The 27172-nt window shown below is 40.6% G+C and overlaps 1 protein-coding gene across 3 annotated transcripts; it reads left to right on the plus strand.

The window, feature by feature from the left end:
• The first annotated feature begins 101 nt into the window (after positions 1 to 101).
• ACTR2 (actin related protein 2) lies at positions 102 to 26407 on the plus strand. 3 transcript variants are annotated; one of them, XM_083606666.1, is made up of 10 exons: positions 102 to 251; positions 6680 to 6790; positions 11401 to 11415; positions 13607 to 13822; positions 15526 to 15598; positions 17550 to 17686; positions 19027 to 19176; positions 21440 to 21585; positions 21925 to 22057; positions 25014 to 26407. In XM_083606666.1, exons 1-10 carry the CDS (start codon positions 204 to 206, stop codon positions 25182 to 25184), a joined length of 1200 nt encoding a protein of 399 aa, XP_083462792.1. In that variant the 5' UTR covers positions 102 to 203; the 3' UTR covers positions 25185 to 26407. The 3 variants fall into 3 exon arrangements, with proteins under 3 accessions (XP_083462792.1, XP_083462793.1, XP_083462794.1); XM_083606667.1 differs by lacking the exon at positions 11401 to 11415; XM_083606668.1 differs by lacking the exon at positions 102 to 251 and having other exon boundaries at positions 6691 to 6790; positions 11398 to 11415.
• The last annotated feature ends 765 nt before the right edge of the window (positions 26408 to 27172 follow it).

Consider the following 27172-nt stretch of genomic DNA (forward strand, 5'->3'; position numbering starts at 1 on the left):
AGGCTCTGATTGGGCGGCCGGCGGCCTGTCAGTCACGGCGGGGTCACGGCCGTCGTCTTCCGCCTCCCCGCCTTCCCTTCCGGGGCTGCCTGTGAGGGAAGAGAGAGAGAGAGAGGCCTGGTTGGAGTCGCGGGGAGGAGGCGAAGCTACCCTTCACTTCAGCCGCTCGCTCTCGGGCCCCTTTCGCCACGGAAGAAGGAGCCATGGACACGCTGGGCCGGAAAGTGGTCGTCTGCGACAACGGCACCGGGGTGAGGAGGAGCCGCCTCGCTCCCTGGAGCGGCGGCCGCGACTGAGCTCCCCCCCCCCCCCGATACGAGGGCGGGAAGGGCTGACGGCTCGAACGTCAACCGCCTTTCCCCACCTCACCTCAGTAGCCCGGAGGGGAAACCCTAGTGGGTGTCTGGCCCGCCACACGGGGGAGCGGGGCCTGAGGCGGAGAGGCGGGGTGGGTGCGGGGTCTGGGAGGTAAGGCGTTAGCCCACCCTGCCAAATAATTATACACAGGTAGGTAGCCGTGTTGGTCTGCCGTAGTCCAAACAAAATAAAATAAAAATAAATAAAAAATATATTTCCTTCCAGTAGCACCTTAGAGACCAACTAAGTTAGTTATTGGTATGAGCTTTCGTGTGCATGCACACCTCTTCAGATACGTGCACACGAAAGCTCACACCAATAACTATCTTAGTTGGTCTCTAAGGTGCTACTGGAAGGAATATTTTATTTTTTTTATTTTATTTTGTTTCAAATAATTATATACAGTGGTACCTCGGGTTACGGACGCTTCAGGTTACAGACTCCGCTAACCCAGAAATATTACCTTGAGGTTAAGAACTTTGCTTCAGGATGAGAACAGAAATCGCGCAGCGGGGGGCCCCATTAGCTAAAGTGGTGCTTCAGGTTAAGAACAGTTTCAGGTTAAGAACGGACCTCTGGAACGAATTAAGTTCTTAACCCGAGGTACCACTGTAGTTATATACCGTATTTTTTGCTCTATAAGACTCCCTTTTCCCCCCCTAAAAAGTAAGGGGAAATGTGTGTGCGTCTTATGGAGCGAATGCAGGCTTCACAGCTATCCCAGAAGCCAGAACAGCAAGAGGGATTGCTTTCACTGCACAGCGATCCCTCTTGCTGTTCTGGCTTCTGAGATTCAGAATTAATTTTTTTTCTTGTTTTCCTCCTCCAAAAACTAGGTGCGTCTTGTGGTCTGGGGCGTCTTATAGAGCGAAAAATATGGTACTCTGCAGTTTTCCCCTGACAAGGACTCAAGGTGGCTTGCAGATTAAAAAAGAAGAACTTCTCTAAAGCATACGGCAGGGGTGGGGAGACAATGGTCGGTGTGACCATTGAGAAACCATTAAACATCAATGAGCTGCAAGCCTTTGAGTCCTTTTGAGGTGCTGGTAGAAGCAGCTAGAATGATCTTTCCTCTTTCTCCTCCCATTTAACTTGCGGAAGGTGCGCGCGTGCCTAAGTTAAGCATTTCCTCTCATACTGTCACGCTTTCTTTAAACGAATTCTTTCGCTTTTTCGCTGAATTGTTGCATCCCTATCGCACACTTCCATCCAAGGAGCTAAAGGTGGCGTCGGCACATTCTCCCATCTTATCCTCACAACAACCCTGTGAGGTGGGTTAGGCTGTGAGTGATTGGCCCGAGGTGGGCTTCTTGGCAAGGTAGGGATTTCATCCTGCATCACCCAAGTCCTAGTCCAGCACTCTAAGCATTATGCTGTGCTGCGCTGGCACAGAATCAGTCCCATGGTCACTTTTATTCCAGTTCTGTTGGATTACAATCCGACAGAAGTTGGATGAGTGTCTCTCAATCGCTCGCACACTCCTACCACTTTTCTAACATTTTGCCATCTACTGGCACCTGAGTTACTTTCTTTGTATTTGGCTGTCCCCTCAAACAGTTTGTCACAGCTGCACGCCACTTCTCCCCTCCCTACCTGTCCACCCCATATCTGTTCTCTAGGTGTGTCACTGTTGTGACTCTTTCCCCATTTTTTAGTTTGATGTTTTACTATGCTTTTACATATGCTGTAAAAGCCCAGAGTGGCTGGGAAAACCTAGTCAGATGGGTGGGGTATACAGAATAAAATTATTATTATATTTAGGTGAGTATGTGCTCACATGGGCATAGCCGGGGGTGTGTGTGTCAGATGGCCCCCTAGATCAAGTAAAACAATAGAAATACTGTATTGCTTGCTTCAGTGTCCCACCCCTCATGTTTCATAGTCATTCAAACAAGACACCAGAGTGCTGGTTTCAGTCCCCCCCCCCTTGAATGGCCTAGAATCAGCAGTACTAATAATAGTACCTAGACTCCTCCCTCCTCTAAAAATATGTTCTCTAACGAAAGGTCTTTCAGTTTGAGAATACCAAAAGTAGAATATTGAAGTCAGAAGACTTAACCGCCTTTTTTTCAGCCTGAGGCTAGAATCATTTTTTGTACTCTTCCCTAACAAGCCATTAAAACATTTCCCTCCCTGTATAGATTTATTGCTGATAGTACGGTGGCAGGGAATACAGTGGTACCTTGGTTAAGAACAGCTTAGTTTATGAACAACTTGGATTAAGAACGCCGCAAACCCGGAAGTAGGTGTTTTGGTTTGTGAACTTTGCCTTGGAATAAGAACATGTTTCGCTTCCTGTTGAGTGTGTTCCATTTGTAAATTGAGTCCCCCGCTGCTATGGGAAAGCACACCTTGGTTTAAGAACGCTTTGGTTTAAGAATGGACTTCTGGATCGGATTAAGTTCGTAAACCAAGGTACCACTGAAGGTACCGCTGTTACAGCATTTCTCACTGCAGAGCGATGAGTGGCCTGAGCTTTGGGGTGGAATTATTATTAGCCTATCGTTCACCCTAAGCTCCCACGGAGGGTTGCAAGAGTTTAAAATACAACTTTAAAGATAATGCTGAAGTGTAATGACTTTCTTTGCAAGTGAGTAATGGCCCCTTATAAAATTGATGCTTACTGTGACTATTCTTTATGTGTGTGTTTGAAATCTGGCTTCTCTGTATCACAGAGGGCTCATTCATTTTTTGGAATGTAAGGCAAAGCTTCACTTTGGTTATTGCTTCTGCTTTTTGTTGATGAAAAATTGTATGCTTTCTATCTGCAGCCTGAGCCTGTAAGTCCTATGCACATTTATTGGCAGTAAATCTCATTGAACACATATGATTGAACACATATGTAAATCCTCATTAAGAACATAAGACGAGGCCTCTGGGTCAGGCCAGTGACCCTTCTAGTCCAACATTGTGTTCTCACAGTGGTCACCCAGATGCTTGTGGGAAATCCACTAGCAGGATTTGATCGCAAGAGCGCTCCCTCCTTCTATGGTTTCTAGCAGCTGAAGTTCAGAAGGATACAGCCTTCAACTGCAGAGGCTTATTAACTTTTGACACATTCACAATTTATTTTTTCAAATAAATATTTTTAAAAAGCTCAAGCTTTCCTTAGGGTGAAGTTAGATGTGACATTAAATGCATGTTTAAATTTTAACATGTATGTTTAAAAAAATTCAGATAGCAAGTGGGGGGGGGGAGCTGATAATTGTCAGGATCTCAGCAGGCATGGAGAAGGAATCCTGTTAACATCCCTTCTCTGAAGCTGCTGTTTGCATTTAGAGGAAACACCCTGTTGACACCAATGGGATTTCAGCCTAACTAAAATGCCAGCTTCAGAAGATGAATTTTCTTCTAAAGCAGTCATTCACCAACAATTGGAACATGTTTATATTTCCAGTATGTGCAGTGTTAGCAACATCAGCAGGTGTACTTCAAAACTGAGTTTTCAGTTTAGTGTTTTTGGATTAATGGCAGAATGCTTCAGGTTTGGGTATTCTCATTAAAACCTTATTCTTCCATCAGGAGAACTAAAATGAAGGAAGTCTACCTTATCTGGAAATTATGATGGGAATAATGCCATTTAATATTAACGAGAAGACCTATTTTTCAAACATTTGTGCTTTCCATTTGAAGCAATATTTATAGACAGCAATTTATTACCACTTGATGACTTAACAGGAAGTGAGAGAGCCAGTCATAACCACATAGCGTGTAGAAGAAACTATATATGGTAAAGCATACAGTAGATAAACCCAGCAGATTTTCCTAAAAGAGTTTTTTTTAAAAAAGGTTATGTTAATGTCTATATGTACAATTGTGAAGTTAGCTGGTTTAGTGCTGTATTTCTTTTTGAAGAGGCAAATAGTTAGCAAATGTGCTCAGCACTGCGGTAAGCTGAAATAGCCAGTTTTATTCATTTACTTAATTAAAATTAAAATTATTTATACTTAGACTTTAAGCTAAAAAATCAAGGCAACTTAATATTAGAGAGACCTAAATAATAGGTTAAAAGCTTTCCCTGGTTACTTTATTTTGTTATATTTAATTTTACCCTGGTTTTCTATAGACATCAGGGCACCTTACGCCACATATCAAAACAGCATGTCACTTAAATGCTTTTTCGCAGCATACACATGTATAAAAGCTAGTATCTAAAATGCTTTTACTGAAGATTGGCTTATGTAGCTAGAGAGAGGGGGATGAAGAGCAATGACAAATGAGGTGTATGCATTTAAAACACTTATAGGCTGCTTTTACACAAATCCAAAGCTATTTATGGTGCAAAATAAACACTTTGCAGCACAATGGAGAGAAACAGGTTCCCAAATGATCTCCTCCACTGAAAAGATCTTTCACAATCAATCGAAGAGCAATCTTTGTGTTTTTCTAAAGTCTATAGATTTTCATAACCATTTTGAAATAATCATAAATATCCTTTGACACTCTTGTGTTGAGATCATGACTCAACACACCCTGCAGGGTTGTGCAGGATATAATAAGCCATGGCTGGAAAACATAATTCACAAGATTCGTTCAACATGCATTGAGAGAAAGTCAAGTCAAGTTGCCTTCAGCACCACATGAACTTCCTGCCCATTGATATTAATTAGGCAGGCAACTTTGCTGAACTGCTTTCAACACCTGCTAAAAACATTATTGTTTAGGGAAGTCTCCCTAAATACGCAAACTTGACAAGTATTTTAATATGTAATTGTATTTTATTATGTGTTTTTTAAAAAAACTACTTTTAAATATTTTGAATTTTTAAAGAACAAATTCTGTTTGATTGTATCTGGATATTTTATGTAACCTGCTTAACGGCTTTGACTAAGCAGCATATAAATCTGGTAGAATAAAATAAAAATCAATTTCCCACTGAATGGGAAGCTCTGTGCACCAGCATGCAGCCCCCCATTGCTTTCACTTCACATGAGCAGGGAAACAAACCAGTAAGCCCATAGCTGACCATAGCTTCCTGTTAAGTGCAAGCTGGAAACGATGGTTAATCATTTCCAAGATTCCCAGCCTAAACCAGGATGAGCCACCATTATCTGTTCTGGGGGAAGAATTCCAAGAGACAGGCAAAGTCTCCACAAAGATAGTGGGACCCTCACTATCACAGTGCTATTTTACTACCAACTGTGGGAAGGATCTTGTTGCTTTTTTATTTTTTTAAAAAGAAAATTACTGTTAACATTCTTAATTTTTAAAATGTAGTTTAGTGTTTCCTGTAAGCCACCTTTGAAGGATTTATATTCTGAAAGGCGGGGTGTAAATAATTGAGATAAAAAATGCATAAATTATATAAATCAAGGACATGCATTCTGATTATGCTAATAATTAGGGGGGTTATATTTGGCCACCCAGAGCACTGGACTTATTAAACAGTTTCAAAGATTTAATCAGGCATTGCCTACACAACTTTCAAGCATCTTTTTACATATAAAATATTTGGAGCATTTTAAAAAAAATGATGGCTGGGATTTTCAGGAAGCTGAGTTTAGTGCACCGTGCTTACGTACGGTACTTCACATCAAGTAACAGAATTCCAGCAGCTCTATGTCTTATAGATACTGGCAAACCTAAGGAAATCCCTACTGCTTAGATTGGTTTTTTTGAAGTGTATCCAGCCATCAGCAAGGCAAGAATTTATTGCCCTTTTTATAATTGACATTTCATGCATTCAGAGGTTTTCTATCAGCATAAGTGCAGAATCCATGGATAAATCTAAATCTCTAAGCAGACTTTAATATACATAACCAGATGAAACTGGACTATGTGTATTTTTCCTTTACTGTATTGGCCTGAATATAAGCCTCACTTTCCCCCCAAATTCTGACCATGAAAAGTTAAAGTGTGGCTTATATTCGCGACCTTACGGTATGCAAACAGCGCCAGGAGTGCGGCAAAATGGTGTCCACCCCGCGCGTATTCCCCTGTCCTCTCCCCCAAGGTCGGGAAGGGAGAGAGCGAGGAAGGGGAAAGGCCGCCGGCAACACAGCGTGGCTCCCCCCCCCCCCTCACAGCCAGGAGCAGCAAGGAATGGAGCGGCTTATATTCGGGTATTTTTTCTCCCCCCCCCCTCCAATTTTAAAGGTGTGGCTTATATTCAGGCCAATACGGTAATTGTCTTTTCACGATTTCCAGCATTTCCTTCATGAGAACATTTTTAACTTAAAATGATAAGTGCTTATTTGGGAATTTGTCCAGCTATCTTTAACTTGTAGTTTTATGTTAAAGTAACAGAACAGCATCAACAAGCTATTAGAATGTATGTGGGCGCCAACAAATTAACTTGAATGATTTTTATTTTATTTTTCAGTTTGTGAAATGCGGATATGCAGGATCCAATTTTCCAGAACACATCTTCCCAGCTTTGGTTGGAAGACCAATTATTCGTTCAACTACCAAAGTGGGAAACATTGAAATCAAGGTACTATTAAAGAACTTAAGTCCTTTGCATGGTACTTTGGGGTGCTACCTCTCCCTTCTGGATAACTTCTTCTAATGTATTATGTGATAATCTAGTTAAATCAGTGCAAATGGAAACTGAGATGTGGCTTCTTTATTGACAAAAATACACTGATGGCGCTATTTAAGTACAGTCATACCTCGGGTTACAGACGCTTCAGGTTGCATTTTTTCAGGTTACGGACCCGCCGAAACCTGGAAGTACTGGAACCGGTTACTTCCGGGTTTCGGCGATCGCACATGCGCAGAAGTGCTAAATCGCGACCAGCACGTGGGCAGACACGCCGCTGTGGGTTGCAAATGCTGTGGGTTGCGAACGTGCATCCTGCACAGATCACGTTCGCAACCCGAGCGTCCACTGTAGATTTTTAAACGATTGTGAGTAAGTAAGCGAGCTGATAGCAATATTTTGTACAGTAGTGGTTATTGTGTCAGACTAAGATTGGGGAATCCATGCTGAAACCCATTCATCCATGAAAGATCACCTTGGGCCAGTCATTTTCCTTCAGCCTAATCTGCTCACAGGAAGGGAATTTTCAGGACATTCTTGCTTCCCATTCTCGACCCTGACAGCGCAACAGATAAGCTAGGTATAATATTTATTCTGTGACATTCCAGAAGACCTTTATTCCTATTGACTCATTCTGTTGGAGTTTAAAATAGCCTTTCCTTTGAGTCATGATTGTTTGGGGATCCTGGCATTGCCCCATTTATTATGTTGAGGTATAGCAGGGGAATCAGACTAAATCAAGTATGTGGAGGGTAGCAGGCAGAGAGCCTGCTAAAGTGAGATTTGCTTAAGATATAACATGGGTTGATATCAGTAGAAAGTTGCATGTTGCTTTGTTCACTTAGGTTATGGCCCAAATTGCCCTCCTCAACCAACTACATAACCACAAGGAAACATGGTGGAATTGGAGATATCAGACAAGCGGGCCTCAGAATGTTTAAGTAAAACCAAATCATGGGGGTGGGGTAGAGCTTTCTAAAAGCAAAGGGGGTGATTACAAACAGGCAGTACCACCTTGTATCCATGTAATTCACACAGATTTCTGTCCAATCTTGTTCATGCAATATAACTGGAGCACTGTCAGTCACCTTCATTTTAGTGGAGTAGTTATAACTTGTGGTATATGACAGCAGTTCCATTTCCTTTCACTGTCTAGGATCATGTGTAGTTTTCCCGTCTGCTACTCCATTCTGTGTCTAGGCTCATGTTCATTCTTCTTTTCTGGCCAACTTACAACATCTCAGATAGCGTAACAAACAGTTCTGTTTTCTCCTCCTCACGATGCCCAAACAGATAAACAGCTTAGAAGAAGAGAACACACCAAGCATGGGCAGGGGGGGGGGGCAAGGATGTTCAAAGTCTGCACCTACTTTCAAACTATAACAGTGATTGGCTAGCACAATTTTAGAGAAACCTTGGCTTTTACTACGAGTATTAATACTATCAAGAGTTAAACAATATATTAGCACTGCCAACTTGAGAGGTCCCACAAGAATTTTCTGTAGCCAAATAGCACAAATACTTAGCAGGCATTAGGAAGAGAAGAACGATGGCCATCCTACTTGACTAGATTCTGCTTTGTTACTGCTTTGGATTAAGACCTCATTCTACTCAATAGGCAATTCAGTTATTCATGTCCAGTCTTGAAGGCAAGGGGAAGATGATTCACCTTTGGGAAAGGGTGGTAGTTGAGTGGCAGATTGTCTGGTTTGGCTGCAGAAGGGCCCAGGTTCAGTCCCCAGCATCTCCAGGTAGAGCTATGACTATCCCTTGTCTAAAACCATGAAAGGTTGCTGCCAGTCAGTCTAGACAATGCAGAGCTAGATGGGCCAACGTTCTAGCTAGATATAGGGCAAATTCATGTGTTCCTGTAATCTAAAAAACACATCTATGCAAGGCTGAAGAAAACTCGAAGGATGAGATAGCTCTTCTCACCTGGTTTAACCCAGCTCTGGCCACCAAAATCCATCTTTAATAAGTTTCACAGTGCTCATAGATGCCCAGGCCTGCATGTTAATGGGAGCAGCCTCCACATCTGTGTGATTTTCACTTGGCTAATGAGTGGTATTACAAAGAAAGTGTGCTTTGGGAGAGGATTGCTCTAGGCATGCTGGGCCCAAGCCCACATTTTTAGCTGCCCTACACACATATGAAATGCACTGGCATTACATATTGGGCACCAGCTGAAACTTCAAAGCGGAGGTGTGAGCCTTGGGCTCAGGGGCCAAAAGGGCCCCTCCAGATCTCTCAATCTGATCCTTGGGATTCTCCCAAGATCCTACTCTTCTCCACCTACATCCCATCTCCCTTGGCAACACCCCTTCCTAGCCGTACTTTGCATCCTCCTTTGGTGTTTTTTGCCTAATGGGAACGAGCCTGTGAACTCTAATAATGGTTCTTGCTTGTTTGGATGGAGAATACAAAGGTGTGTGAGTGTGTAGAAACTAGACTTCTGTATGAAGGCAACATTTATATTCATTGCTTTGCTCTGGCCCCTGCCCACCAGTGGCATGTTGCCCCTGAAAGATTGACCTGAACAGAATGTGAGCTTGGAGCTGAAACTTTCCCCATCTAAAGGGAGCATTGGTTATTTGCATCCTTGTGAGATCTTTATCCTTAGCAAATTGTGCTTAAGCAGGTTCTAAGAATGAGGGATCCTGAGTCATGCAGCACTCATTTTCTTCGTCTGAAAGCAAAAGTGGGGTGTCACATAGAGACATTCCACACCGTTTCAGTTTTTCCTGGCATATAAATAGGCAAAACAGTAAGGAGCATGATCAGATTTCTAAACTGTCTTTTCAACATACACAATGATACAGAAGTTTCCAGAATATACTTATTGGAACCTAGATGCTAATTGCAACAACACAGCAAAGAAGAAATTGGGGGCTGCATAATTTGATATCTGTTTTATATGCAAAATACATAATTTTCATTTAAGTGATATTCAGAAAATGGCCCACTTCACACATAATGGTAATCTACAATCAGGAATGAACTATGGCTTGTCATGAACAATCAATCATACTGGTTTCAGCTTGTGTACCTCAGAGAGAAACAAGCCATGAGTTTTGGGCTCAGTATTAAAGGGAAACCAGCACTTGTGGTTTGTTTTTTTCCAGAAAAACCATGACTTGAAGCCAAGGTTTGTTCTTGGTTTAGCCAAACTTCATAGTTTGTTTTTGCCACAGGCAGGCAAGGCACAGTTGAACAGTGCATACCGGCACACTGCTCATTCATGCTAAGCTATGGTTTTGTTTCTGAACTGGAGTTACCTTTATGGGCAAAGTAGGGCACTGAAAGAGGGGTGATTGTCAAGTGGCTACAAAAGTCAAAATTTTGCAGAAGCAGCATCAATGCATGCAAAACCACCAACTAAACTATTAGCCTCTTTAGGCTGCCTGGACTATATGTGCACATTGGGGTAGCCCTAAAAAAAATATAAAAATGAATAATTGTAGTGTTTTGGGCAGCTTAGTGGACTTAACTTTGCCAAAGATTTGATTTTTCAAAACATTATAAAACACTTTAAAAAACACCCCAAATTTGACCCCAGCTATTATTGATGAAGTTCTCACAATGCTTAGTGTTCTTACATTTCAAACACCTTTGAAAGTCTCTTTGACTCCTACTGGTTTAAAGATTTGTGTAACTGCACTGTAATAAACTATAGTTGCAGTTCCTCCTTTTCTTCCCTAACCCAAACTCCCAACCAAGAAACAAGCTTCTGAAACACTGATAGCAGGAAATTCGCTCTAAGGGGATGAAAGTAGGCTGCATGGTACAGTCTGGATTTTTTTCTGGCAGAGATGGAGGTGTATCTGCTCTCCTTGGCTCTACATTGAAATATAGTAAGTAATCTAGTATACTTGAAGCTAATGGCTTTCCTTAGTGACACGAGATATTGTGGGCTCCTTGTCTTAGATTAGTGACAAATAGCCATTGTATAGATATTATACTAGTACTTGAATTTTGCTTGTCTACAGAAATGCAGATTACTGCACTATAGAACAGTGAAAAATTCTATTCTTTGCTTTCGAATTAGCAATGTGCTTAGAGAATTAAAGCATGCAGTGTTTAACATTTATCTGGTTGTATGTATATTTTTCATCCTTATTTTTCTTCACATTTTGAGTCAAAATGAATAACACATTAATTATTCAATATATTTTTAGTGGTTAAAGGATAATAGTCATTTCTTGGGGGATGACAAATGCCGTCCTGCATAGCAAAATTGCAGGCACACCAGGATACTTGTAGTGCATTATTGATGAAAATCAAAACATCAGGCATTGCATGCATGGAAATAAGCTCTTCTTGTTTCTATTTCTGTTTCGGTTCTTGGTTTCTTTGTTCTGTTTTTTAAACTTAGTAGACTTATTCTCACTTGCCCTGAAGTATGCAGAATTTGGAGCATTTCCACCTGTCCGTGCATCTGTTTTTTCTGCTTTAGTTCTGTTGTTTATACTTGAAATAATTTGAAAAAAAAAAGATTTCACTTAGGCCTCTTCTGATTCTCTTGCTTCTGCCTTTTCTTCATCTTTCTTGACCTGTTGAAGTAGAATAACAAAAAGATGGTAAGTGAGGCGTCCCTGTGCTATCATCCACTCTTTTGCTTGGTGGGACCTTGTAGCCTCTTTTTTTGGGGTGCTTTATAATTTTCATGTCCTGTCCACTTATGTTCTGAATACATAACCATTTTAATCTTTCTTCATTGCTTTCATTCAGTAGCTAGTACTTCCTTAAAGCTATTGTACACATCTTGCAGATGTGACATGCCCCAATAATTGCAGCTGCCTGTAGAGGCAAGGAATCTGAAGGTCAGTATCAGTGCTAGAAACCACTTGCTGAGTCATAACAAAAATGAGTCATCGAAAACTACTTGTATCTTGTCTGCTATGTAGGCAAGACATATTATATGGAGAGTATTAAAACCAATAATGTCAGTTCACACATGCAAACTCGCCATTTCTTTTTTTCTGGTGATTCCTCTTGCAACCCCCATGGGGAAATGCAGTGTGTGAAATGGTGGTGAACTGTTCGCACATAGAGCTATTTCTACAATCTCATTAATACAGCGGTTCCCAAAAGTGCAGATGCAGAAATCATGGCTATGACGCGAACCTTCCTACGATTCCCCATGCAGTCCTGCATTCTAGGGATACTCGAGGGAAAAATTAACTGGCTTGTATGTGTGAATCTACCCTTAATATGTTCTGTGTCATCATGTTGCCATATATTTAATATTTGTTCTTCTAAATTGAATACAGGATTCTCAACATGCTTCTTCAAGATCATGTCTGAAGCATGTGCTAAAAGCTGTGTGATTCGTTGCTCCTCTTGTTTGATGTAGATCAAGGGTTGTCAACCTGGTCCTTACCGCCCACTAGTGGGCGCTTCAGGATTCTGGGTGGGCAGTAGGGGGTTCTACGGTACAAGCTGAATGCTCCTGGTGGGCACTGGTGGGCAGTAAGGAAATTTTACCATCAAGAAAGATGCATTAGTGGGCATTAAGTATAAAATGGTTGACTACCCCTGATGTAGATTGAAAAAATAGTATTTTAAAAGTAGCATTAATAGGACCAAGGCAGCAGTGGGGTAAAGTGATACATTGAATATACTCTCTTTACCTTTCAGGCAATTTTGCTTCTAAATTTGTTAAATGAATTATCTTCAGCAGACTATTTCAGCCACAGCTAGTATGAAGTTAAGAGCTATAGTAGAGGTGCAGAATTACAATAAAAAAATCCTAAAAAGCACAATATTAAAATCCTGCTTAGAGGAGGATTTCAGTTTGGTTTTAAAGATGCCTTTTCCTCTTTCATGTAAGTTCCCCATATGACAGATATATTTAGGCTCAAATACTCCATAGTTGCTGGAGATCTGTTACTTTATTTGAAAAATAAGGGACTTTACTGTTTAAATCTCCCCCTGTTTTGAAGCATGAGAAAAAAATTAACTTTGTTCCTTTTTAATATCGTGTTAGTTAGGATATTGATGGGATAGGACACAAAATAGATTAGAGGTAAACTTTTTCTATGCCTGTGTTCATTGCAAGAATGATGCCATATCACTGACTTGCCATCACTGACTTGCAGTGCAAAGTATTTTTGGTAACTTCAAAATAGATCAGAGTTGCTTAATCATTTCAAAAATGTCTTTATAAATCAAAATTAAGTTAGGAATGAAGTTCATATGTTTGTGGAGGATAGTTTACAGACTTTGAATAAGTGGTGCACATTGCAGAAATCTTCTGACTAATATAAAACTTCTATTTTTTTCTCCTCAATCAGTGTGGAATTTGCAGTCCCTTATTTGCTTTTGCTACTTGTTCTCTATGCTTGTGCAGCACTCGTTATTCCCATTTAGTAATGTGCACAAAAACATGAAACATGCATGGAAATTTTATTCTGCTAAGCCCACCTATTATTGTGTGCAATTCCACATCACGTGACTTGTTCATATATAAATGTGTAATAAAAAGTTGAATGTATTGGTCTAGAAATCTACATGTAAACTAGGCTCTTTTCCCCAAATTCCGTTTGATTTTTATGTACATAGCTGTTTGTAGAGTTGTGCCTACTGTGTTTCTTTCATTTTAAATACCTTGCTATATTTTTCATTCAAACATGTAAGTATTATCCCTCTCCATTGTATTGTAAGACTTAATAATAAAAGCAGCTTCTTTTTATAGTTTTTTTAAAGAGTTGAATTCAAAAAATGGTTTTGGAAAATGTTAATTTGCCAGTTTTCATTTGTAACTTGTAGGATCTTATGGTTGGTGATGAAGCAAGTGAGCTGAGGTCCATGTTAGAAGTTAACTACCCCATGGAGAATGGCATTGTCCGGAACTGGGATGATATGAAACACCTTTGGGACTACACCTTTGGACCAGAAAAACTTAACATTGACACAAAAAACTGTAAAATACTTCTAACAGAGCCTCCTATGAATCCAACAAAGAACAGGGAGAAGATTGTGGAGGTAGGTACCTTGGAGCAGACCCTACTTTCTGTCTGAGAAAGCCCAGGTGGCAGTATATTATGGCAGGAGGAGTTATATTCTGTTTGGGGGCAGGGAAAACAGGCTTTATCCAGGATCATGAAGTTACCTGTGTTCAGAACCTTCTGAAATGGCAGTGGAAAGTTAGATATCCTTCAATGCTTAGGATGTTTTTCAGTGAAGTAATCTGTCCTTCATTTCTTTACTTCCCTATGCTGGCTTATTCTTGCATGCTAAAGAGCATTTTAGGTAAAGGGACCCCTGACCATTAGGTCCAGTCGTGACCGACTCTGGGGTTGTGGCACTCATCTCGCTTTATTGGCCGAGGGAGCCGGCGTACAGCTTCCGGATCATGTGGCCAGCATGACTAAGCCGCTTCTGGCAAACCAGAGCAGCGCACGGAAACGCCGTTTACCTTCCCACCAGATCGGTACCTATTTATCTACTTGCACTTTGACGTGCTTTCAAACTGCTAGGTTGGCAGAAGCAGGGACCGAGCAACGGGAGCTCACCCCGATGCGGGGATTCAAACCGCCGACCTTCTGATCGGCAAGTCCTAGGCTCTGTGGTTTAACCCACAGCGCCATCCACGTCCTAAAAAGCATTTTAGGCCTTGTTAAAACAAGCGGAGATGCATTTTAAATAAAAGCCCACATTCTATTCATGTAAAAACACCAGGCAGGCTCCACAAATCACCCAGAGATGCATTTTAAATAAAAGGACACATTCTACTCATGTAAAAACACACTGATTCGCGGACTGTCTGCGGGCTGGATTTAGTAGGCAATTGGGCCAGATTCGGCCCCCGGGCCTTAGTTTGCCTACCCATGCCCTAGATGGAGAATCTTGAACATCAGTTTATTTGTATGCCACTTTCCTAGAGCAAATCCTGGCTTGGAACATCAGTAAAGTTTGCATTTCAAGATAATTCAGTAACCATGAGAAAACAGGAAGGAAATGCACTTTAAAAAACCAAAAAAATTAAAGGTAGGAACAGCATATAATGCACCAGTAGGGATAGATATAAAGTGTTTAATAGTGTTAGATGGAAGGCCTTTCATAACTTGTGTTCTGAAAACACTTCTAATTTAACTTTTAGAAATTTAGTAGTCTGTAAAAATAGTTTTAGCAGTCTGTTAAATATTGACAATTTTTCAACATCAAAAAGCAACTCATTTGTTCTGTGCTGCATATTAACTGAATTGAAATATGTTAAGTTTATGACAACTTTTTGAACTTCCAAACAACTATGAGCCATGAGCTATATGATGGTCCGGGAATCAGCGTGTTTTTACATGAGTAGAATGTGTCCTTTTATTTCAAATGCATTTCTGGGTTATTTGTGGGGCATGGGAATTTGTTCTTTTCCCCCCAAAATATAGTCTATCCCACCACATGGTCTGAGGGACGGTGGACTGTCCAACGGCTGAAAAAGGTTGCTGACCCCTGCTCTAAATGTTCAGAAGATAAAATCAATTTTTTTCTACATTGAATTTTTAAAAGTATGGACTGCTTCTATGTTTGAGGGGTGGAGAGACTTGCAGTGATCTTTATGTGACCTGTAAACCACACTTTTTTTGCAAATACAGATAATGAAGTTGCCAAATAGTGCTTTGTCAAACACTGACTTAACCTATGAAATTTACTGTGCTTTCTTCAAATAAGAGATAACTTTCATTTTCCAGGTAATGTTTGAAACCTACCAGTTTTCTGGGGTCTATGTAGCCATTCAAGCCGTTCTCACTCTGTATGCACAAGGTAAGTGTAAATACTCAATAGCAGTCAGTTGGGTGAGGCTGCACCACTCAAACTCCAGTCATTTTCTTTTTGGTGTTTACTGGAAGGAGGGGCAAGACATTGGTACAAATGCATAATTGGGAGTACTGGATTGTCTCCTCTGGTGCATTTGAACCTAACTGCTGTTTCACCTCTCTCTCTCTCTACCTACTAGAAAGCAACAAAGATACAGGTTGGGTGAGAACTGCCGCCCCACCTTGGCCGACTGCTACTGTAAATGCTACTTTGTACTTAAGATTTATTTATGTATTAGCAAAATTAGCCATCCCAGCCCTAGCTAATGGTATCTTTCTCAAACAATGTGGTTTGGAGGCCTTGTTCAAGCTTAATTGCTGTGCAAGGAGATCTTCATGGTGTGCCACGAGTGACTATGTTACATATCCTCATGACCACTGCTCCATGTGCATTTTTCTAATCTATGGGTTGTGCTGAAGAAGATTCCAGCAAAACAGTCAGATCATCCGGGATCACTGTCCTACGTTGTTATTCAATTACTACTTCGGCACAATTAACACCTAAAAAGGTTTTACCAATTATCCCACAGGATAGCATCTATTACGTTGTTTCAACTATAGACTTATTATACTTCCACAGACTTTCAAAGATTGACACATGTGTGTTCATTTGATTTCAAATATATTAGAGAATTTACAAGTGTACACATTTTGTTTTTGTTGTACTAAACATGTATATCATGCAATAAGAATTGCAGTGCTATCTAATATTGCTTGTATTGCTTGTATTGTTTGTTGACGAGTGACTATGAGGCAGCTCTGCCCACTGTGGCTTGGGCCACCCATCCCTACTTTAATTAGTAGCTAAAAAGCATAGCTAGTAGTACTTCTGTTCTCTAAAGTGCACTCTTTTCTATTGCTAATTGAGAGACTACTGCTAGCTCATAATTAGGGCAGAGAGAACACTATGACATGTATTAGACTGAAACTGCATGTTGCTTTACTCTTGGGTCAAACTAATAATTTTTTATGGAAGCAAGCTACTTCATGTATTGATTGAAAAGGCTCGAAAGCCTATTCAACTGGCCGCTTCATTTACTGAGACTAGAGGAAGACAGCTTGACTTTTGGAGCCTGAAGAAAATAAAACTTGTATCCAAATACAAATGGAACCATGATGCATGCTTGATGAAAGTTGTTCAAGCCAGATGATTATTATAATGAGCTTGCATTGTGAAGAATATGAAAAAACGACTCTTATCAGCAACATGCTCAGCTACTAAAATATATATCGCCATTCTCCATGTATGCAGGACCATCCTTCATACATGGAGAATGACAGTATATATTTTTCGTGGCTCAGTATGTTAGGTTACACATTTGAAATGCTAGCTGGTATTTTCCACTGTGATGCCTTTGTTTCCTTGAAGGAAATAAGCAAAAGCAATCTGCACCAGGCCTATAAAAGAAAGGAAGACTGTGTAAAAAACGACACTAGGAATGTGCCCAAATGTCTTCTTTAATAGTTTGAATAATAATTATTTCTACGCTGTAGTGTGAAAGCCCTAAGATGTTATAGTAGCATGCTTTCCATCTTGAGGCAGAATGACACTAGCCATTCTTGATATCTTCATATGGTGGGATATAAATATAATAACACAACTAAATTTAACTTACTTTTTTGCTCAATGTGGACACTGTATCATGATGTTAGTTTCACAGGCTTCTGGAATAAGCTATTCAAGAAGTGACAGTCCCAGTCCCCAATCTAGATAACTCTTCCAGGATTATACTTTCATTGTCTGTGTCACAAGACACAGAGAGATTTAGGAGAATCTGCTCATGCTTTCCTCTGACCTTCTCCCAGCATACAGACCAAGGCTAGTTTTGTTTCCTAGACTTAAAACCAGGATCCATATTGACATGTTCTCATGTGCTTTTGCCATTATTCTTGTTCAGGTTTACTGACTGGTGTTGTTGTGGATTCTGGAGATGGTGTTACTCATATTTGTCCAGTCTATGAAGGCTTCTCTCTTCCTCATCTCACGAGAAGACTAGATATTGCTGGTAGAGATATTACCAGATACCTCATCAAGGTAAGCTAGTGGTGTTGAATCTGAGCAGAATGCATGTTGTTGTTGTTTTCAAGAAAAAAGAAAACTTTCCACATATACACTCCCAATACACAATATACATTTTCCATGATGATTTTGTTTTCTGCCCTTTGTTGCACCCTGTCTATCTCTTAGGTCATAACAGTATTACAGTAAGTCCTAATTCTTTGTTGCTCATATTAAAATCCTGCTTGCGAATTCCTCAAACTATAATATTTATTTAAATAGTCCAAAAAAGGCTTCCATTATTCCACAAAACGGTCATCAATTAATTTTAGCTGTTAACTTTGCCATTTCTACATAGTCCATCACCTTACCCATCCATATTTCTTTTGTGGGAATTTCTTCTTCCTTTCATTTTTGAGCATATAAAATCCCTGCTTCTGTCGTAACGTACATAAACAATTTAATCATATTTTTTTGGAACTTCTGTAGGGTGTTTTTTATTGTATAATCACTTGAAACATATTTTTTACCTCATCATATATCATCCTCTAAAACATCCTTACTTTCCTACAATTCCATCATATGGGAAAAAGGATCCTCCTGCCTGTTTACATTTCCAACAGTTCTTACGAACCTTCTTATACATTTTAGCCAATTTACTAGGTGTTATATACCATCTATACATCATTTTCATATTTTCTTTTATAACATAACAAGCAGTAAATTTCAAATTTGTTTTCCATAACTTTCCCCACACGTTTATTTCTATATTACATCCTAGATCCTTGGAACATTACTGATTTAACTATTTTATTCTTCATCTCCCATTTCAATAATAGATCATACATTTTTGACACCTGGGAATTTCAGTCTGGGTTATCCCCAACAAAAAGGACTCTGTTGTTTTTGGGAAAGTTATACTTAAACGTGTTTTTCAATTCATTATAAATCATTTCCCAGTACCCTTTAACCTTTTCACGTGTCCATAGCAAACTAAATTGCTGGACTTGAAAACTCAGTTCCCTTAACCTATGTAATTTGATTATTTTCTTAAAAGTCATGCTTTTATCAGCTTGTCTTTCAGAAGCCTGCTTATTTTAAAAAGCTATACAGTAAGCCTGCAACTTACATGCATTTAACTTGTGTGCATTCAGCTTTACATGTGTGGCTTTTTTTTTTAGGGGTGGGGTCGGGGTTCCAGAGAAAATGACTTTGGCAGTCCCAACCATCATTGAACCCAATGGGTTTTTATTAGATGCAATTTTGGGTTAGGCACAATTCTTGGAACATAACCCCCACGCAGGCTGTGGCCTTACACTATGTAGAAGGGAGAGCAGTTTTCAGATTTGCCACTAATTAACTTACTTTTATGCCAGCTGCTTTTACTACGAGGATATGCCTTCAACCATTCCGCTGATTTTGAGACTGTTCGTATGATTAAAGAAAAGCTGTGCTATGTGGGCTACAACATTGAACAGGAGCAGAAACTGGCCTTGGAAACTACTGTGCTAGTTGAGTCCTACACGGTGAGTATGTCACAGGCTTAAGCTACCACACTTAGGCAGATTACAGATAGGTAGCCGTGTTGGTCTGCCATAGTCAAAACAAAAAATTTTTTTTCCTTCCAGTAGCACCTTAAAGACCAACTAAGTTAGTTCTTGGTATGAGCTTTCGTGTGCATGCACACTTCTTCAGATACACTTAGGCACTACTTCAAATGCTGATTTGAGTGAAGCCTCTTCTTCTAAAGCAGGGGTAGCCAACTCTCAAGTGACTGTGTTCTACTTTCAGAATTAAAAACTGGCAGTGATCTATCCCTGTTTTTGGGGGGTTCAGCTCAAAGTTGTTGAGGAATAGAAAAGCGCCGTTTTTATAGGAGTTTTTTTTTTAAAAAAGCTTTTTGAGGGGCAACTTCTGTTTTTTTTGGGGGGGGTAAAGGCAAGGGACAAAGGAGTGAAGTCACTCACAGGCACAGGTCAAATCCGTGTCCAGGGCAGCTGTTTACCAGCTCCATCTGGTACGCAGGCTGAGACCCTATCTGCCTTGCCAGAGTGGTGCATGCTCTGGTTATCTCCCGCTTGGACTACTGCAATGCGCTCTACGTGGGGCTACCTTTGAAGGTGACCCGGAAACTACAACTAATCCAGAATGCGGCAGCCAGACTGGTGACTGGGAGTGGCAGCCGAGACCATATAACACCGGTCTTGAAAGACCTACATTGGCTCCCAATACATTTCTGAGCACAATTCAAAGTGTTGGTGCTGACCTTTAAAGCCTTAAACGCCCTTGGCCCAGTATATCTGAAGGAGCTTCTCCACCCCCATTGTTCTGCCCGGACGCAGAGATCCAGCGCCGAGGGCCTTCTGGTGGTTCCCTCACTGCGAGAAGCCAAGTTACAGGGAACCAGGCAGAGGGCCTTCTCGGTAGTGGTGCCCTCCCTGTGGAACGCCCTCCCACCAGATGTCAAAGAGAACAACAACTACCAGACTTTTAGAAGACATCTGAAGGCAGCCCTGTTTAGGGAAGCTTTTAATGTTTGATGTATTACAGAATTTTAATATTTTTTTGGAAGCCGCCCAGAGTGGCTGGGGAAGCCCAGCCAGATGGGCGGGATATAAATAATATAATAATAATAATAATAGTAATGATCATCGTCATCATCTCTATGGATGAAAACAGCAGCACAGAGAAAGCTCCGTCTTCCCTTCCAGAGATCATACAACGATGGAGGGCGGGGCGAGGGGGCAGGGCAGGAGTCAGTTTTAGCGACGCTAAGGAAAGGGAGCCAGAGATCGACCGTGATCTACCAAAACCTCACGGGGATCTTCCAGTAGATCGCGATTGACCCGTTGGACATCCCTGTTCTAAAGTGTTCATTGTTCAAATGGGCTGCCTTGTTCCAAATTCTATTGAAAACATGTTCCTTAAGGCTTAATAAAAGCTGATGAGTCATCTGAAGACATTACCACTTGGTGTGCCATTTGCCTATCACTGTCTGACTAACTCATGTCTTTTATGCTCCTAACTACCTTAGACATACAATTTAACCACTTTCTTGGAAAGAGCAGGAAGCAAATGCTTCCAGTTAATGGTCATCTGCCTCTGTTTTTGCCTCGTTTTGTCTCAGCTACCTTGTTGGGGTTGTGTTTTGTTGTTTTTTAAACTGTTGTAAGACACCTTGGAGGATTTGTCGACAGGCGTGATGTAATTTTAAAATTATATCATTTAAAATTAAGAGCTGGAAGAGGGAGAAGATTGGAGTGTTATTTTGCCAGGAGACGCAATACTGGGTCATGATAACAGCCTGTCTTGCATCAGTTGTGCTTTCTGGTCAGAAGTCAGAGAAAAAGCCACACAACAACCACTATGGTGGCTGTAAGCGAGGCGTTAAAGAGCAGTCAGACTCCTGGAATAAAACCACCTTTTACATGTGGTTTTTTTTTGGGGGGGGGGCTAATTGTTTGTTTTGTTTTTGTTCTAACTTTATTAGTGCTTTTATATTGTCTTTTTCTCTTGTAAACCTCCCTGAGATCTTCAGAGAAGGGTGGTATATATATTTAATAATTAGAATTAGAATTCAAGTGGAGATAGAGCCCAAACTACAAGTCCATCAAAATGAGATTTGTTAACTTTCCTCCCATCACACATTTGGACCAACTTGGGACTGCTAGAGGGGTTTCCAGTGATTTATCTAAACGCTATCAGTATTTATTTATTTTTTAAAAAAACTTTTATTATCAGTAATTTAACAGTAATTTTATCAGTAACACCAGACGTTCTGTTCCATAGCTCCCAGATGGCAGAATTATTAAGGTTGGTGGCGAACGGTTTGAGGCGCCAGAAGCTCTGTTCCAGCCTCACTTGATCAATGTGGAGGGAGTTGGTGTTGCTGAACTGCTGTTCAATACCATCCAAGCTGCTGATATTGACACCAGGTAGGACCAGGAAAAACGAGCACACTCAAATCTGTGTGAAGGTAGAAGATGGGACGGACAATTTCCTGATGTTGCATGGATGTTGTGTTTAAAGAGATGAGTATATGAGAATACAATTAAGATTCAAAGACTAGGCAGAAATGGCTACCAATCATCTGTACAGCATTTACAACTCCTGTCTTGCTGCAGAAAGTCAATCCTGAATGGGAATGTTTAAGGGACTATTACTGCATCTTTAATGTTGGTTCCTGTTCCCCTTTTTGGAAGTGAAAACATGTCTTTCACACTGGTGTTGCTGCAGTCACTCTCATTGTTTACAGAAGTGTGTTTCATCTTTAGGTCTGAGTTCTATAAGCACATTGTGTTATCTGGAGGTTCCACGATGTACCCAGGGCTGCCTTCACGACTGGAACGTGAACTTAAACAGCTTTACCTGGAACGGGTCCTGAAAGGTGATGTGGAGAAACTTTCAGTAAGTAGCCTTCAAATAAATCCTAAGTTATATACAGGACTGTCACTAGAGGGAGCAAGGTGGTCAAAAATAGCGTGGGACCGTCAGGATTGAGTTTGTAAACTTTGAATAATCAACTTCACATTGAGATTACAGTTGTTTGTGAAATTGGTTTAAGCTGCTCAGCGTCTTGGATTGTACTAAGTACACTGTGAAGAAGTTTCTAGAGTTCTCTCTAGAATGGCATCTCAGTAGAGCAATGGTGTCCAAACTTTTTTCAAAGAGGGCCAGATTTGATGAAGTGAAGGGCCATTGAGGGCCGACCCAAGTTGTTAACCTTTTTTAGGATTGAAGTTGTTGCGCTTCTTTTAGGGTTGAAGTTGTTGAGGTTTTTTTAGCATTTTACCCCAGGAAATAAACTGCCACAGGGGCTGGATTAAACCGACCAGTGGGCCGGATTAGGCCCCCGAAACGGACTTTGGCCATGCCTGCAGTAGAGGAACTACTAAGTTGGAACAATGAGGAGGAACTGGTTTTGCTTTGTGTTGTTGTGCATTTCATAACATACAGTAGAAGTTTAGTTTCCTGAAGCTCTTAGGTGGTCTTCATCCTTCATAAAAGAATTATTTAACCCAGGATGGCCAGGGTGCATGTTGTATACAGTCCCCTGAAGGAATTTCTGGCAGCTCCTGAAGCTTCCCAACAATGATCTTAAGACAAGAGAAAATTTAAAAATCCCCCAGCAGGCGGCATGGACCCAGTATTGTGCTGGTCATACTGGACAGGTTTCAGCCTCTCCACTGGTCTCCTAAGCTGCCTCTTTTCACCGTTGCAGAGGGGCAGCTTCTCCCTTGGGTGCAGGGTCCTTGTTAGAAGTTCTCAGAGAGGCTTAGCAAATGGGAAGAAGCACTGCTTCCATGTTCCTCTTTAAGAACATCTGAGAGCATGTATATATGTGTGTTTATATGAGTGTGCACACATACTGGAATGTGGCCCTTGGAGGGTGGCATACCTTTAATGTGGCCCTTGAGCAGAAAAAGATTAGCCACCTCTGCTTTGACCTATCCACATCAGTGGCGTAGATTAGAAAATGTTCCAGTGCTCAATCTTTCTGCAGGAAAACTTCCGTTTCATGAGTTTGTTAGTACCAATGAATGGCTACTGATTGTCCAATTTATTTTGCAATCTTGGCAGTTTCAAAGTTTTTAGCTTGGTTTACTGAAAATAAGTAAAATAAACCTGCTAAATTAGATCACTCTCTAACATGAAATCTTTGACCCTCTGGAAATTGCTGGGCTTTTGTACAGGTTTCCAGAAATACCAAACACCACTGTGTTCTCAAAATTACATGTGAGCTGACCTCACGTTTGTGGGATCAACCTTGATTTCTTTCTTACTAGCATCAGTTAATTTTCTATAGTATAAAGCTACCTGCTTTATGGGATAACTTTGTAACAGATTAGATTTAAATGTGAATGGATTAATCACGTAAGAGTACCGGCATTGGTTGGGCAGCATATTTTTACAGCACAATTTTTAATACAAGTGTTTATACAAAATGTAGGTGACAGAGGAGGAATGCCTCCTAAATTGTGTGCATCTAAATGTATCAAAAATATTATTGCTTCACAGACATTGTGTATATGCAGGTTAATTGACTAAAACTGATTAACTGGTTTAAAATTGTGCAAACTGGGTTGCAACTCTACAGTATGTCATATATAGATCTTCCAAAATACAGTGGCTTACCAATTACAGAACTTTAAAGAGCCTATATATTAACATTTTTAATACTCTAATATTTACATAATACTTCAGTGGCATAATATATATAATTAGACATCTGCATTATACTCCGCTTGCATATTGGATAAGGTCATTGATTATAAACTAGTCTCTTGGTATCTCTGTCCACAACTACTTTTGTGATTGTTCTGGATCAGAACATAAGGAAAAACCTTCTGAGCAGAGAATACAAGGCATGCTATGTTTTGCTGGTACTCTTGAGTCCACTTCTACAGGGAGCCAAACCCAAAGCCGGGGGAATAGATTAGAGGTCTAATCTGTGCTATAACACTTCAGGGAAATAAGGCAAAATGTAGAATGCTCCCCTCTGTTGCCAAATGCATCCACATAAAGATAGTTTACAGATTCTCCTGCTATCTAAATCTGCTTTTTTGTAATCTATGTACCGTATTTTTCGTCCCATAGGACGCACCTACTTTTTTGGGGGGAAATAAAGGAAAAAAAATTTCCCTTTATTTCCCCCCCAAAACCAGGTCGGGGAACAGTGGGATGGCGGCGCTGCGCCTCCTCGCTGTCCCCCGAGCTTGTGGGGCTGGCCGATGTCTGCCCGGCGCGAGGGACGCTCTGCTTCAGGGCACCCCACGCGCCAGGCGGCAGGATGCGGACACCTGCGTGAAGCATGGGGCGTCCTCTGGAGGGCGCCCCGTGCTCCACGCTGCAGGCTGCCGCCTGCAAGCCTTGCGCGCCCAGGGGAACTCCCCCTGGGCGCGCAAGGCTTGCGGATAGCTTCCTGGAGCCTGGAGAGTGAGGGGTGTCGGTGCGCACCGACGCCTCTTGCTCTCCAGGCTTCAGCAAAAGCCTGCATTCGCCCCATAGGATGCACACAACATTTCCCCTTCATTTTTGGAGGGGGAAAAGTGCGTCCTATAGGGCGAAAAATACGGTATATATCAGGGTGGTTTTTTTAATGTAATAGGCTACAAGTTCAGATAAATCCATTAGAAAAAGACAAAATTGGAACTACAGTTCAGTTTCTAATTTGCAATGTTTCCCATAATCTCCCAAGCTATAGCTCTTTTATACATGGTGTCTACTAATATTCCAGTACTGTAGTCATTGACCATCCAGAGAGAAAGAGCTGTTTGAATGCCAGTTCTGCCATTCTTAACAGGTTTCACAGCTTTGCTCCATAACCTCTAGTAATGCTGCTTTATCATCTTTTCCCGTTAAGAAATTTAAGATTCGTATTGAAGATCCACCTCGTCGAAAGCACATGGTATTCCTTGGTGGTGCAGTTCTAGCAGACATCATGAAAGACAAAGATAACTTCTGGATGACCAGACAAGAATACCAGGAGAAGGGAGTACGTGTGCTTGAGAAACTCGGTGTGACGGTTAGATAAACTCTGGAGCCTGCTCCCATCGCAGCTCCAATGCTCGCATTCCTTTATTGCCAATCTTTGAACTCATTCAGCTGTGTGACACGGAAAGGCCTGTCTCTGCCCTTTGACCCAAGGGCTAGGTTTTGTTCTGGTTCCTTTTGTTAGATATTTTAAATGTGGCTATATTTGACTACTTAATTGGACCACTTCTCAGCAAACAAAACAAGGGCACGAATAGCCTGTCTGTCACATCGTTCCTTCCCAGTAGGCAGTTGGGTAATTCCAGTAGCTTTTTCTTGGGTTATTGCTATAATGCTGTCGGCATTTGTCTGTAGCTCATCATGGATGGAAACTTTTTTTAGCACGAGAGAACCTTTGGACAAACAGCTCTTTACTATCATGTGGTTGTAGTGATTTATCTTTGCATCCTTTTGCCTTTGTCCCATGCTGTTCAGTGTCTTTATATTGTAAGAACTCTGAAATCAGTGTCTTTATATCTTGCTTATGATCTCTTAAATTAGATCGAATGGCAAACTTTTTTAAAAACCTTTCCCTGGAATATTTTGGGGTCTGAAATTGTTTCACGTGAAAATTGATTATGTATCCTTAATCAGATGGCAGAGTTATGAGGAAACTAAAATAGAAATTTGCCTGTCTGTTGTTGCAAATTAATTATCTTAACTGCCTGCACTTCTCTCTTCTCAAATGTATATTTCTAGCTTAATGATTTGGCACTAGGTAGTTGTTTTCTCCTATGGAATGCATACAGAGCTTCTTGCAATTTTCTTTCTTTCTTTTTTTTTGGTACTGTGATACCATCTTTCATTACCATTGGGGCTTAAATACTTTTTTTTTAAATGGGTAACATTAGAATGTCATCTGGGACTGGATTCCTGGATATAATCTATTGAAAGTAGTATGTTAAAAAAAATACCTGAACTTTATTTACTGGTACAAAATTAGAGAAAAACAGAATTGTATTAAATTTGAACACACAGTAACACAGTGCCAAGTAATTATTGCTTTTTTTAAAATAAAAAAAATATAATTGTTAAATGTTATTTAAAATCACCCAGATATTTATATATGGAACTGTGAGGTAGGTTGTGAGGAATGACCTATATTTGTAGCGGTTAAAAAACCCCACATTGGAATATTGGCATTGTAGTAAACTGGTAAATACTCAAAATTTACCTGTCTAATCTTGACTCTGGGATAAAAGGAAATAAAATAAGTATTTGAAATACTACTTCATTAAAGTCAAATGAAGAAAGGTATAGTGATTATTGACACCCTTCGAAGTAACATCCACCAGGAATGCCAGAAGACGAAAGCTGCTTTCTCACCAGAGCATTCTTGGTAATTTGTGGTGTTCCATACATGTGCATAAAAAGGAAAGCCTGTCAAAAAGATGGGTGAAGCAGCTTCAGACAGAAAGAAGTACAACACACACAGGGCAACTGTTCCATGTGAATAATATTCTCTCTTTTTGTGTGTGCATTAAGCATACCTGTTGAAAGCAAGTGCCAATGTGTGCAGTTCCTCACACAAGATGGGTTCAGCTTCAGCTAGTAGTAGCATGTACATTGTGAGTGCCTTTTGCTGGTCCCAACTCTTTCTGCTTTTCATTCCTCCTTGGGTTTGTGGGCTTTTACTCTACCTTTTCCCCCTAGGTGAAAATCCCAAACAGGAACACAAACTACAGGGTTAACCCTTGTTTTCTACTGTGAGAAGCACTGAAATATGGTAAAATAAACTAGATAACCTGTCTCTAGGTACATAAGATCTACAAATGCCAACTTTGACAAGTGGCTGGCAACAAACACTGACTCAGAACTGTCAGCCTTTTACTGTGTGGGAGAATATGGTGTGGGTGTTCTTGCAATAATGTGTGTTATCGAACCTCAGCATAATTTTTAGAGTTTGGGAGTAAGATCACTCCAACATAATAGCCCCCCCCCCAAAAAAAATTTCAGACGAGAGAGAAATAAGTTAAAAGGCATGAATAT

The sequence above is a fragment of the Podarcis filfolensis genome (genome assembly GCF_964270895.1).
Source record: "Podarcis filfolensis genome assembly, chromosome: 3".
Lineage (NCBI taxonomy): Eukaryota > Metazoa > Chordata > Lepidosauria > Squamata > Lacertidae > Podarcis > Podarcis filfolensis.